At 48.8% G+C, this 13336-nt stretch overlaps 1 protein-coding gene across 5 annotated transcripts; it reads right to left on the reverse strand.

The window, feature by feature from the left end:
- Positions 1 to 368: 368 nt before the first annotated feature.
- Positions 369 to 12114, reverse strand: MLF2 (myeloid leukemia factor 2). Of its 5 annotated transcripts, XR_005591241.1 has the most exons (9): positions 10921 to 10995; positions 10582 to 10708; positions 10097 to 10132; positions 8417 to 8470; positions 7832 to 7957; positions 6782 to 6941; positions 6462 to 6703; positions 2349 to 2460; positions 369 to 854 (listed from the first exon to the last, which is right to left on the reverse strand). XR_005591241.1 is itself a non-coding variant. In XM_039514723.1 (8 exons), the coding sequence occupies exons 2-8, from the start codon at positions 10968 to 10970 to the stop codon at positions 6525 to 6527; spliced, it is 732 nt and encodes a 243-aa protein (XP_039370657.1). In that variant the 5' UTR covers positions 10971 to 10995; positions 11999 to 12114; the 3' UTR covers positions 5060 to 6524. The 5 variants fall into 5 exon arrangements, 3 of the variants coding, with proteins under 3 accessions (XP_039370657.1, XP_039370641.1, XP_039370648.1); XR_005591240.1 differs by lacking the exons at positions 369 to 854; positions 2349 to 2460 and adding an exon at positions 5060 to 5674; XM_039514723.1 differs by lacking the exons at positions 369 to 854; positions 2349 to 2460 and adding an exon at positions 11999 to 12114 and having other exon boundaries at positions 5060 to 6703.
- Between the last annotated feature and the right edge of the window lie 1222 nt (positions 12115 to 13336).

The raw sequence follows: 13336 nt of genomic DNA on the forward strand, positions 1-13336 counted from the left end.
GGTTTATTAATTAGTGCCTGTAAAGCATCTTTGAAGATGTCACCTCAACTGACCCCGTCGTCAGGGTTCCAATTTGCTTTTCATTATCCACCCGGTTTTGACTCTCCCATAACTTCCTCCAAAATTTCTTTTCTACTGCCAATTTCTCCTACATTTTGTACAGAGAGAGGTTTCATCTATGCTAAAAAACCATACTGGCTTAACTGGATTGATTTAAAAACTAATGATCAAATTAAGCTAAATCTATATACACAAGGTTGACCAATTCAAGAGTGTTTGCACCAGTTTTACTAGATCAATTTGAGTTAAACCAATGCAACCTTCTAATCTAGACAATGTTTACATCTGAGGTGAGTGGGACATGGTGACTTGGGACCAAGAGTACTTTGATAAGGGGTATGAGGGTTGGTTTGTTTTTTGCTACTTTCAGAAAACAGTTTTTTTGAGAGAGTTTGGGTCACAACTTCAGTCTGGCACCTTCCCATCAGGTCTGTGGGATACTGACACCTCCTAGTATGTTGTCAATCAAACTTGTGATCTCATCAAAAACCAATCTTCATTTTGTTTGACAAGCCTGTTTTTCCCAAAACCATGTCAACTGACATTGCCATCCTCTAATTCTTTACTGATTACACGCCTTGTCAGTCTTTCCAGGATTTTCCCTGGGATCAGTGTTGGCATGGCTCATAGTTACCTCGGTCATCTTATTTACCCTTGATAAATATGTCCACATTAGTTTTTTCAGTTCGCTGGAATTTCCCCAGTGTTCCAAGATGCATTAAAAATCAACAATAATGGTTCAAAGAGCTCCTTGGACAATTCTTTGAATATTCTTGGGTACAAGTTACCCTGACCTGCAAACATAAAAACATTTAACTTTCACAGTTGCTGTTTAACATCCTCATTAGTTACTGATCAAGAGTATTCCATTATCACTGTGATATATGAATACATCATCCTGCTTCTTCCCAGAAAAATATTTGACTAATTCTGCCTTTTCTGCATCATGATGGATAATTTCCCCGTCCCTATAGACTAGGAATTTGTTTGTTTCTGACATATTTAAAGAATTCCTTTTTATTGTCATTAATGCAACTGGACCTAGATTCAGCCCCCCCCCCCACCATACCTTTAGCTTCCCTTGTCAAAATTTTCTAATTGCTGTTTTTTACTCATTACTTTCAGCTTTCCCATTTTGCCATTTTTAATATAAATGCCTTTTTACTTGCTTCTTTCACCTCCCTTTTTAAGCAGTGAGTTTTTTTAAATCAAAGAATCCTTTCAGGATTGCAGAATTGTGGGGGGTTTGTTTGGTGAGAGAGACAGCTAATAAAGCATTTAATTCCAATTATCATTCAAATTTGTATGTTAAATATTTCCTTATGCTCAGTTTTGCTCATGACTGTTCTCTGTTTTGGGAAACTGGCGTTTTTAAAGCACTAAGTACATATACTACTGGACTGGACTATATTCTATTTGCATATAGCAAATGTGCTCTGAGCTTGTATTACTTTGCCCCTTTCATTCTGCCAGTGTTTCCGGCTCACTCTTTATACCTTCTTCCATGCTGCCTGCAAGGATTTCCCAATTCCTATATGCCAGGCCCCTGCCATCTCCTCATTCCAGTCCCTCTTGCAAATCCGTTTCTTCTGTGAGGCCAAGAAATGCCACTAGCCTGCATTACTGTAATACCATCCCCAGCCCACTTTGAAAGGGGAGACACTCCTGTTTTTACTTCTTTCTGGTGAATAATGACCGCCTGGAAGGGGTCTCTTGACCCCATAACCAAAGTGGAGTTTTTTAATTATTTTTATTTGCTTGATTTTAGAAAGCTCACGAATGTCAAATCTCATCTTTCCTGATTTTGTTGGAAAACTTATTGGATGTCTCAGAAATGTGGATCAGGCAATTTTGCAGCCCTTCATTGAAGGGTCCGAGGATGGAATCTTTAACAGAGAACTTTTCTGCCAGGTGCATATTCAGGTTAAACAGACATGAACAAAAATCAAGTGTGTCAGAGCTGGTCTAGGCACAGAAGTTGCACTAGTCTAGCTAAAACTCAGTTTTTAAATTAGTGCAAACTCCCCTGGGGACACACTTTTATCAATTTACTTATGACAGTTCAGCCTGAGTCTCTCTAGGCTTGTCTACACACAAAGTGGAACAAAAATAAGCATATTGGTTGTAATTCACACCTTCACTTATTTCTGTAGAAGTCTGAGTGGATGCTCTTCATTTGATTAAGGATATCCTATTTCAATTACATAACTTAAACTGGTAAATTTAATATAATAAAATTATGATACTTTTATTCTGAAATGAGTTTCCCCACGTTCCCCGTTACTCACCTAGTAAAATTTGTGAATTACAGCAGATTTCATTTTTTTGGTTCCCATTTGGATATAGACTAACCTTCTCTTTTCCTGGCCTTCTCTGTATGGCAGAGCAGCAATGACTTAACTAGAGGTGTGAATTCAAAACAATATAATTAGACCAGTGCCAATCCCAACATGAATATTCTTATTTCATCTTAAAAACAGACATTGTGTTTTAGCTTAAATTCATTTAGGAATCAGTCTAAGCTAAACTGCAGTAAGCTTATCCAACCAAAACTAAGAGCATTCACCCAGGGTTTGCACCAGTCACTTAAACTCCTTTAAAACCTGACAAATTAACTTGCTGCAGCTTTCTCAGGAAGCTTTCTCTGTCTCCATGATGTTTCATATCCTTTTCATTCCTTCGTAGTCCATCAAGCCCCTGATTGAGAAATGTCACTGAGCCTGGACCAATGCCAGCCTGGAGCAGTGGAGAAGGCTCCTTCAGCAGAGCCCAGAGCAACTGGTGAAGAATCAGCCACTGGGGTTGGAGGACCTGAAAAGTTGTCATGTTCCCCCACTCTCTTATAAAACAATCTCACACTGATAAGAGTTCAGAGGCTCATACAAAGGGGTGGGGGTGGAACTTCAAAACTACCAAGAGACAGAAGCTCAAGACATACTTCCTGAAATTCATTCACTGGTTAAAAAATGTAAGTAAAATTCCCTCTCTGGCTCCTTCTTTTCCTATAACATAGCACATTTTTCAAGTGGACCCCTGTTTCTTTTCCCCAGAATGCTAGAGCTCTGTCATGCCTAAAGAAGACAGAGATCCTGGAGATGACAGTGACGCAACTAGAGAGGCTCAAGAAACCAGGTAACTCTTTTAACAGGCTCCAGTCCCTCTCACCTCATTGTGTGTGGGGGCAGGAGAAGGATGAGGGAGGGGGGAGAAGAGGAGCAGATAAAAGTTTGAGTCCCATAATTGGCCAGGCACACAGGTTGAATCCAGACAACACTTGATTACCTACCAGAGACAGACATGCACACAAAGGGCCCAACTACCCACTGTCTTACTCATTTTATGCTGGTAACTCTGCTGAAACAAGTGACTCCAGTGTAAAGCTGGCGTAACGCAGCCTTCTTGTTATTGTCCTTCCCTTCATTCCTTTTCAGGCTGAGGTTTGTATCCTTGACCAGGAGGAAGATATCAAGTTTTGAACAGCTAGATGGAAGGACTGGGTGTGGGGAAGCAAGGGAGCCCTAATATTAAGAAGCTTCAAAGCCTGACTCCCTCATTCTCTGCCTTCTCTCCTCAGGCACCACTGCCTAATGCTGTCAGTCCCTGCCTGAGCTCAGCTGGTTCTTTGGTGGATCAAGACTTGAAGTCCCAGATGTCCCACAGACCAGGGTCAGGGCCAGGGCCTCCACTGCCTTGGCATCCCCTCCCAAAGTCTGGTAGCCCCAGAGGGCTTTCTTGCTCTCCAATAAGCCACTTCCACCCTTCCTTTGGGTAGCCCCTCCTTCCTTGCTGCCTCCAGGACCTGCCCTGACTCACCAGCTCTAAACTCCCAGGCCCTTCCTGGGGGGCACTTGTCTTATCCCCTTCACCTCCTGCCCATGGCCACAGCTGCACCTCCCTCCTTCACTCTCCTAGACTCATCCAATGCTGCCGGTTACACCTCAGATGTGGAGACCCTGCTGAGCTCCACCTTAAGGGAGCCAGACCCTGGCCCCTATCAGAACCAGATAGTAGGCCAGAGCAGAATGTGAGACCATGAGTGGAGCTGCCCTATGGAGACAAGGATCCATCAGACGCACACCTGTAATGTGGGATAAGTGCGAACACCTTGCACCTAGTTCCGAGGGACCTGCTTCTGCACCTTATCTCCAATGCACAGAAAATGAGTCTCCTGCAAACTGCCCATTTCTGCAGCTGTACTAGAACACAGCACTGAGTTTGCCAAACTGCATCTTACATTGGTCTTCCCTGGTTCTGACTGAGACATTTCCACAGCTGTTAGGTATGGAGAATCTCAGAGCAAAGGGACTCCATGAGCCTGGTGAACTATGGCCTGATCTATATCAGGCTGCTCCAATTAATAATGTTTGCTGAGTCCCTGCCAGCACCCAGAGCTGATATTTGTGCAATAACAAGGTAGGGATTCTTCCTGAACTATTTGTACTAGTAAGATCCTTTTGTAACAAGTTTGACGCTAAGTGAAGTATTATTTCTTTGGGAGATGTGCTGTCTTGTAATTTCACCTCATCCCCCCCCCGTGTTAAGGGCAGGGAGACAAATGGACTAACAATAGCCTCAACCAGCTTCAGTCTCAGATAGAAAGAGATGAACTGAAATATACCCTTGAATTGTGCAAGGACCCCAAGAGTCTTTTCATGTGAGCACAGAAGACCTGAAAGTGCAACCAGCCAATCTCATTCCCTTGTGTGTGTTGAGTGAAATAATAGCATTTAAAACAAATTAGAGGTTTCTTGCTATTGCTTTTTTTACAATTTCTATCTTATAAATTATTGTCTCCCAAATTAGTAAGAAGGTGGTGGGGGATGTGTGAAAAAACATGGTGGTTGTCAGATTGATTCAACAAGGAAGTGAAGGGAAGGACAGGACAGGACAGCCCCATCAGCAGTGCTAGGTTGAAGGGAAATGTTAGGGCAATAGTTCTGCAGCAGGCAATTCAGCTCCCTTAGGAGAGAGAAGACAGAAATGACCCAACTCCATTTTCTTTACAGTTCTTGTTCCTTTATTCAGTAAACACCTAAATACAAGTTTCACAAATCAAATTAAAAAAGGGGAGAGTTGACTGCAAATGGGGCTACATGGGCAGGGAGATACAGGCTGGTTCAGTTCTTGTTCTTCTCCCCCTCCCAAACACACATCCTTCCACCTCACCATACCAGGAAGCAAGAGAGGACGTGGGGGCTTTTGTCCCAGTGAGGGGGATTAACAATGGGGCAAGAAATTCTTCTACATGATCATTTCAGAAGGGACCAAATACCACTCCAGAACCAACCCAACCAGGCGCAGGAGGAGAGCTGGAAGGGACAGGAAGGACAGGGTGATGACCCTTGTGTCCACAAATACTAGCAAAGGGAACTGAGCCAAGTGTGACTGGAAAAAGAGGAGGAAGAGTTGGAGGGGGAAATTGAGGCAGGATAATAAATGTGTCCTTCGTACACCAATGAGGTCCCCAAACCACCCTGTAGCCCCCCGCACTGGGTGAGAAGGAGAGCAGTGTGGAGGGTTAATCACTTTATTCAATTCTTAGAGGGTGGGGGTTAATATTAAATTTGAGAAGATTCCAAGCAGTGCTTTGTCATCAGAGTTTCACTGTCTGTACCTGAGAGGAGGTGGAGAGAGGGAGAAGAGAAAGAGAGAGAATGCAAGTTACAGGGGTATAAATAAAGGGGTGGTACAGAAGGTAAAACCAAGCACTGCAATATAAAATTCAGCAAGAGAAACTGATCAGATAAATGAATAAATCCTTAGCACTAAATCAAATCCCAGTAAACTCAATTCAGAATACTGGGAGGAAGGAAAAACCCAGCACTTCTCTACTGAATCTAGACTTGAGCTGATCTCATGAGAGTTTGGTTTCATCTGTAAATAGAAAGTTCCTGCAGATAGGCTTCAACTTCAATTTAGTGACATTTTTGAACACTATCTCCTTGGCTCCCCAGATGCCACTTCCCCAGTTCCTCACACATTTAAACCCACATCTGTGTTTGCCTGATGGTGAGGGAAGACAGCAACTCCCACACAATCCAGGGTGCAAGCGGCACACACTCCCCAAAGTGCGTCCACAAGATAGACAGAAAAATGAGGGGAATCATGTTCTGATACTCCCACATTATCAGCCCCAAACCAGGATGGGATGTTACCCCACTCACAGCATCTGAAGTGACTCAGGCTGGAGCCACCCACCCTGCTTTGGATGCTGGCAAAGATGAGCTGCCAAGAGGAAGCTTCCTGTTGGACCCTAGAGCATGTCCCCCTTCTCCAACTGACACCCCCAAGTGGCTCACATTGAGGCCCTCTGTACCCCATGTTGGGGGTACTGAAAGCGAGGTTCAAAAGGAGTGAGGCAGCCACACAATGGGGGGAGTGGAGAGGACAGTCAGACTTACAAGAGAGAGTAGGTGGATTTGGGGGTGGCCATGCTGCACCCCCCCCCAAAGTCTGCTCCGGATTCACCAGTCATATCGGCGGGCCTGTCTGGATGGGGAATCCTCAGGGCCCTGGATAGCAAGATGTGTCCCCTCAGACCGACGACCACTGCTGCTCTCGTGACGCCGATAACCCAGTCCTCGCTGTGGCCGGAACCGGGATGTCTCTCGCCTCCACTCATCATCAAACGCAGCTGCGTCACCTACACGAGGAAAGAACAGCAGGCTCAATGGGAAGGCAGTCCCTGGGGCTCCCAAATCCTGGAGCAAGGCGCACTCACTCTCATCCAGGTTGATGTACTCCTGCCTCTCCTCCTGGTCACCCGTGCGATGGTTCCGTGAGCGCTGCATGATGTGGGCTCTCTCCCGGATGTGGTGCCCGATTGACATCTGCTCCAGGCCACTGTTTGAGTCCCGCACAGTCCGTCTTGTTTCACGGATCTGGGTGCAAAGTGTAGTGCGGTGTCAGTCCGTCACCTGTCCCCCCACAACCCTATTTAGCACCCCTCATTTCCTCCCTGCAATATTGTTCCCCTCCCTAGTCTTCCAACAGAATAACTGGTTTTGTCTCCACCACTTTCAAAGTGACACATCACCAACAAGGGAAAAACAAATCTTTCACGTAGCCCTGAGCATGACCCACTGGCCCCTCATTGAGCGACATCACTGTCCTAGAGCTTTGATTCACCTGTATGCAAAAATGCATCAAACATAAGCTGCTTGTCTTCAGTTTGAATACCCTTCACGGTCAATCCCCATAATACTTCTCTCTCATTCACTACCAAGCTGTCAATGCTCACCTTCAGTAGGCCCATGATGCCAACCTCCATCACCCACTTGTTAAATTTTCAAACAAGCACCTTTGTGCTTTCTCCCATGCTGCCCTCACTTGGGAGGTGCTCCCCATGAACATCTGCAAAACTACCTTGTTATCCACTTTCAAATTCGTCCTCTGCCATGATGCCTACAAAAAACTTGACATCAGTTAAACTGCTGGTGCATAAAGATCATAGCCTACCATGCTAACTAATACTGTCTTTGTCTACTTATACACCTCCCTCATCCAAAATGCATCCATCTCTTGTGTTATACTTAGATTGCATAGCTTTTTGGGGCAGGGACTGTCTCTTGTTCTGTGTCTCAACTGCACCTAGCACAATAAGGTCCTGGTCCATGACTAGGGCTCCTAGGTGCTATGGTAATACAAATAATAAAATGCTCTGGGCAGTCAATGCCATACAACCAAATGGGGCAGATCCACCCCCAGCAAAAGCAGCTGCCTGTGATGCCCTGCCCATCACTGGGTGTGGGAGCAGCAGCTTCCTTCTCACCCCGCCAGGTGCAGAGCGCGTCTCCGAGGTCTCGTGATAGACTTTGGGGCCATCACCCAAGTTGGAATAGGAGATGACAGTTGAGGAAGAAAATGTTTGGCAGTTGGCACCACTTGTCATGTGCTCCTGGTGAGGGAAGGTAAGGAAGGAAAGAGAGAGAAAAGTCAGCTGCTTCTATGAGCCCCTCCCCATGGGGAATACTCTCCTCCCCCCACTGTTCCTCTTGGTTTCTTTTCGATAAAAAGGGGCCATCCTCTTCCCTTTCACACCTACCTCTCTCCTTTCCATTACCCCCTGCCCCCATTCCTCCTGCTCCACAAGTGAAGGGGACATCCCTTGCACACCCTTCCCACTGCCTCATCTTCTCTGCATGGAGGGGTTGCTCCCTCATGCCCCATGTTGCTCCAAATGTATAGGCAATGCCATCTTTACTGCTTGGGAAGGAACAATGTCTTGGGAGCAGCAGTAGCCCTTGTGGAGGAGGTGTAAAACAGGAGACTCTGGGTGGCAACTGATTACCCAGGATGGCAGAGGTGATATCAGTACATGCCTGTCAATACAAGCAGTGTTGAGGAAGGTTCTTACCACGTTTCCAATCATATCGTTCATCATCCCGAACATGTCCATGAAGCCACCTGCCTGGGAGGAGGGGAGGAACAGAGTCAGGTGGGAAGAGGACAGAGGGAGAGGAGACGAGTGAATGCACTCACGAGGACACGTGGAAGCTGTTCCTCTAGGAGAATAAACAAGAGTTCCCGACCCCTCACCCTATGAGAAGACAAGGCTATGGTAATAGCACTGCACAGTGCTCACCCCTAACATCGACCCTTTGTACCCAAGATCTCACTCTAAGCTCTTCAACTCCCAGAATCACTCTTGGTCTCAGTCTCCCAGCTTTGATTTGAGCTCACAGAAAGATAGGGTCACAACACTAGATCAGTGCAGTATCCTGTTTCTGATGGTGGCCAGGACCAGGCACTACATTTGAAGGTAAAAGAAACCCCTTAGTGGAAATTGTGAAACAGCCTGTCCCTAGGGGAAGCTACTTCCTCATTTATGCCACTCAGTGAGGAACTTATCTCTTCTATTGCTTTTCTTGATCTAACATAACTATGGATGTTCTCATTTTCTATAAAAATGTCTAGTCATTTTTTATATCCTAGGGCTGAGAGTTCCACTAATTAATCATGAAATATACAAAAGAAGTTTATCTTTTGTCAGTTTCAGATGTGCTGCCTTTCAGTGTAATTGAATAGTCTCTCATTCTTGTAGTAGGAGAAAGGTAAATTGTGTGCTCTTATTTATCCTCTCTCATCTATTATTCATCTCTTCTCTAACAGAAACAGTCCCAATCTCTTCAATCTTTCTTCATATGGAAATCTTTAGGTTTCTAATGACTTTTGCCACCCATGACTGAACTCCCTCTATTTCTGCTATGTCCCTTCAGAGAGAGAGGGTGACCAGAGAAGAACACAGTGTTCCAGATAAGGACATCCCACTGATTTATGTAATGACATTGGAATAGTCCAATATTATTTTCCATCCTATTCCTGGGCAACCTACTGTTTTGTTGGCTTTTTTGACAGCCTCTACCCATTGGGGAGAGGTTTTCAGTAAGCCTCCTTAATGGTGCCGAGGTCTTCTTCCTGATTGTAGTCCCTGACTCAGATTTATCATCTGCCCTTGGAATCCAAATCTCAGCCCCCCTCTCTGAACTCCATGCAGGTTGCTTGTATGTGGCTTTCAGGGTCATACCCGAAAGAGCCACAGTTCTGCCTGCTCTTCCTGGTAATCAACCATCCCATTTCTATTATTTGTTGTATTACAGTAGCACCTTGAGGCCCCAACTGAGCTCAGGGTTCCTCTGTGCAAGACCCTGTGCAACCATTTAATAAGAGAGAGACTCTACTCCAAACAAAGGGTTGGAGGGAACACATAGGCACAGAGAGATAAAGTGACCTCACCAAAGTCACACAAAGGATCATTGAAAGCCATGAGTTGAACCCAGGTCTCCTAGCCACTGGCTCACACCCTATTAAGGTCTTTTCCTAGAAGCTGGGGTTTGCCCTGATATCCATGTTCCTTCCCCCTTCCCTGTACTGTGTTTGCTGACACGCTCACCTAGAGGTGGCTGCACTGTAGCACTGCTGAGTATGTGGAGCACATGAAGAACTTGGGGATAAAGTGATCTGTTGGGGAGCTGTAAATCTGGATGTTACACTTTGGGGAAGGCCCCAGAGCTGCACAGAGAAATTGAGGCCTTACCATTCCCAACATTCCAAAGGGTGAGATGGCTCCTGCCTGCAGGGGGCAACAGAGAAACACAAAAAAATTAGGAGAGATCCACTCATTGTCCAACCCCAGGACCCTTTCCCCTTCACAGGAAATAGAAGGAAACAAAAGACCCAGGCCCACCAAGTGGCCAAAGGGTTGAACAGACACTACTCCACAGACTCCTGCAAGTCCCCCCACTGCCCACAAGGTGCAGGCGGGGAAAGATGTGACACTTTCAAACCTCTTTTGGTGATATTAATTTAGGCTCTGCAAAATGACAAGACACTGATGCCCTGGCATAGAGTAGATTGGAGGGAAGCATATGAAGTAAAGGGATATAACACCCATGTTCTAGGGAACTAATTTTCCTTCCCCCACTTCATGCAAAGAAGAAAACTGCCCCATCCTAACCACATGGGAAGGTGAGGGAAGTCAGAGGGAAAAAACTCTACAACTATACTCAGCATCCCCTTTACCTGCATCCTGCGGCTGGCCTGACGTGCCCCAGGCATGGTCCCATCAGTTATGCTGAGGAAGGGGCTGTATGCAAAGCCTCCAGAAAGCATGCGGTTCATGTGCTGACGGTGAATAGCAAAAGGGTCCCTGGAGGGGGTCAACAGGGAGAGGAGACCTTAGGAGGCAGAGTCCCAGATAACCCACCAGTCTTGACTCCCTGTCCCCTGATCTAACTCTGACCCTACTTCCCTCTGAGAGTGGGAAATACAATCTGTGAGTCCTGACACAGTGTCTTCCCTAATCTAATCTATGAGCCACTTCCCCCCTCCCCCCCAGATAAATTTGGGGCTCATACGCACATTGTAAACATGGGGTCCTCTGGTTCTCCATCCCTCATGAACCGGAACATACTTCCTTCAGATCCAGGGAGGGCTCTGCAAACAGGGAACATAAGTGAACATAAGCAAGCTGGAGCCACAGGGCATGACCCCCTCTCTTTTCACACCAAAATGTATCTACCAGCTCATGCAGCCCTCCCTCTTGCACCAGGCCCTGTGCCCAGGCGGTAGCAGAGCAATCTCTACAGATGCCTCTAGCAGGTCAGCTCAACCAATAGGAGCCGTTTCCCAAACCACCCCTCCCCCGACTGGGAATATAACCAAACTACCGTCTCCCCCCGCCCCCCCATCAGGCTCCTTATCGCTTACCTGCCCCGCACAGACACCTCACCCCGGGCCCCCCGAGCAGGCACAGGCGCCCCCCATTCACACGAGGAATCCCGAAGGTGCGGAGGCACCAGGCCGGCCCCGCGGCGTCACTACTTACCCCAGCGCAGAAACAAGCGCCCCTGGCCCTGCAGACAGCCCCCCTCCCCCACGGCGGGCACGAGCCGGGCCCCCGGCCCGGGCAGCCTCCGCTCCCATTGCGCCTCCTGCAGGCTGCAACCCCGCGGCCGCATCCCGCCTGCCGCCCGCCCACCTCACGCTCCCCTGCCCGGCGGGGTGTCCGCCGCTCGCTCCCGCGGGCCTTCCTCTGCCACGCTCAAGCCTCCGCTCCCATCTAGCCCCGGAGCCCGCCTGCTCCCCGCCCGGCCTTCGCGGAGGGTGCGCTGGGAGAGGGGGAGCCGGGAGCGCGCTGCCCTCCGCCGCCGGCCGCTGCCAGCCCGCACCAGGGCCTGGCCAGGAAGTGAGGTCGGCCCGGCCCGGCCCTGCAGCGCCTCCCCGCTGCCGCAGCGCGCAGCGCAGCCCGGCCGGCCGGCGCTGGAGCGGCTCCGCGGGGCGAGGGGCGGCGGTGGGCGGGCGGGAGGAGACGCGAGGGGCACAGTGGTGGGGCGGGGATGGTTCTAACCCTCGCCCCGCGCAGCGCCAGGGGGCCCGGGAACCCGTCCCGGGGGGAGGGGGGATGTAACAATAGAAGGGCTGAGGCGGGGCGTGATACCCTGAATGGCCCGTGGGCTCCTTTTGTTGTGAGGCTGCTAAGGAAATGGCTGCCGGCAGCCCGGCTTCAGCTCCCGTCACCTGAACGGGGAGGAGCCGCCTGCACTGGGCCGGGCCCGCGCACGGTGCAGTGCGCACGGGGGAGCAGCAGGGGTCGCCCTTGCACCGCACATTAGAGCCGCGCCGCGCCGCGCTGCGGGGGCCGGCGGAGGCGAGAGGCTGATTGAAGGCCGCGGCTGCTGGTTTCGGGCTCCCCGAGCTCCGGCTCCAGCCTTGCTCGCTATCCCGGCCCGAACGTACGCGGCCCTTCTTGCTCCCGTCGGGGGCTGGCTCAGGGGGCTTCCGGGGGCTCCTTTGAGACCCACCCGGTTCTAGTTTTCTAGGCGAGGTGACCATTTTGGCCCACGTCCGCTCCAGCCGAGCTGGGTCCAGCCATTCCCGCACCTCTCTGCTCTGCCACCTTCCCAAGCCGCTGCTGCCCGGGAACCCAGAGTCTCAAGTACTGATTTTAGCTTCCGCCTCTTACCACTTCCCGCATCTGCTGAAGGAGGGGGATGCACAGTGGCATTCATTTAGCCTGTGCCCCCCTCCCCCCTCCAGACCTGCAAGCCACATGCCCTGTCTCATCCTTGCTGCTGTCTATCTTCCTTGCCACACATCTAGCCTCGTTTTTGAATCGTGAACACCAGAACTGGACACACTGTTGCAGCAATGGTTGCACCAGTGCTGAATACAGAGGTAAAATAACCTCTCTGCTCCTACCTGAGACTCCCATTTGTGTCATCTGCCCTGCCACTCTGCTGTTCTCCATACCTGGCTGGCATACAACCTGATTGCTACCCAACAATCCTGCCCTCCCTCCCCACTCCTCAGACCTCTCTGTGTGCACTAATCTGAATGTGACACACTCATACATGCAACACATCCCCATACCTTTTCATTTTGAAAATCTGGTCACCCTATGTGCCATTGGGGAAATAGGAGATACAGACAACAAACTCTTTGGCAGCACAATAAAGGAGGGGATGGCAGGGGGTTGAAATGCATCATTTGGCTCAGTGACTTCCCAGTGCCAAACCCAAAGAGACCATTTCCCCATTCAAAGCTGCATGCAGTGATGGGTTGTTTCAACACTTTCTCTTTGCTCATGATAGCAGGATGCAGCCTCCATTAAAATAGGAATAGGACCAGAAATCTGCCCTGAACTATTAGAGACAGATAGATGGATATATGGATGAACAGTGTCTGTCAAATGCTCTTGACCCCCATAAGTTCTCTCCCCACATTGTGGGTTTGCGACAATGTCACTTTAAAATGGGATGTCAGCTGCTTCCAATGG

The sequence above is a fragment of the Mauremys reevesii genome, linkage group 1 (assembly GCF_016161935.1).
Source record: "Mauremys reevesii isolate NIE-2019 linkage group 1, ASM1616193v1, whole genome shotgun sequence".
In the NCBI taxonomy this organism is placed as follows: domain Eukaryota; kingdom Metazoa; phylum Chordata; order Testudines; family Geoemydidae; genus Mauremys; species Mauremys reevesii.

Bases quoted from the DNA above. Each gene is read 5' to 3' on its own strand.
- MLF2 (XM_039514723.1), bottom strand. From the start codon at position 10,970: ATGTTCCGGTTCATGAGGGATGGAGAACCAGAGGACCCCATGTTTACA. The intron at 10,709-10,920 runs GTGCGTATGAGC...GACCCCCTCCAG, and splicing joins GAGGACCCCATGTTTACAAT to GGACCCTTTTGCTATTCACC. The intron at 6,942-7,831 runs GTGAGAAGGAAG...CTTTGCACCCAG, and splicing joins CGCGCTCTGCACCTGGCGGG to ATCCGTGAAACAAGACGGAC.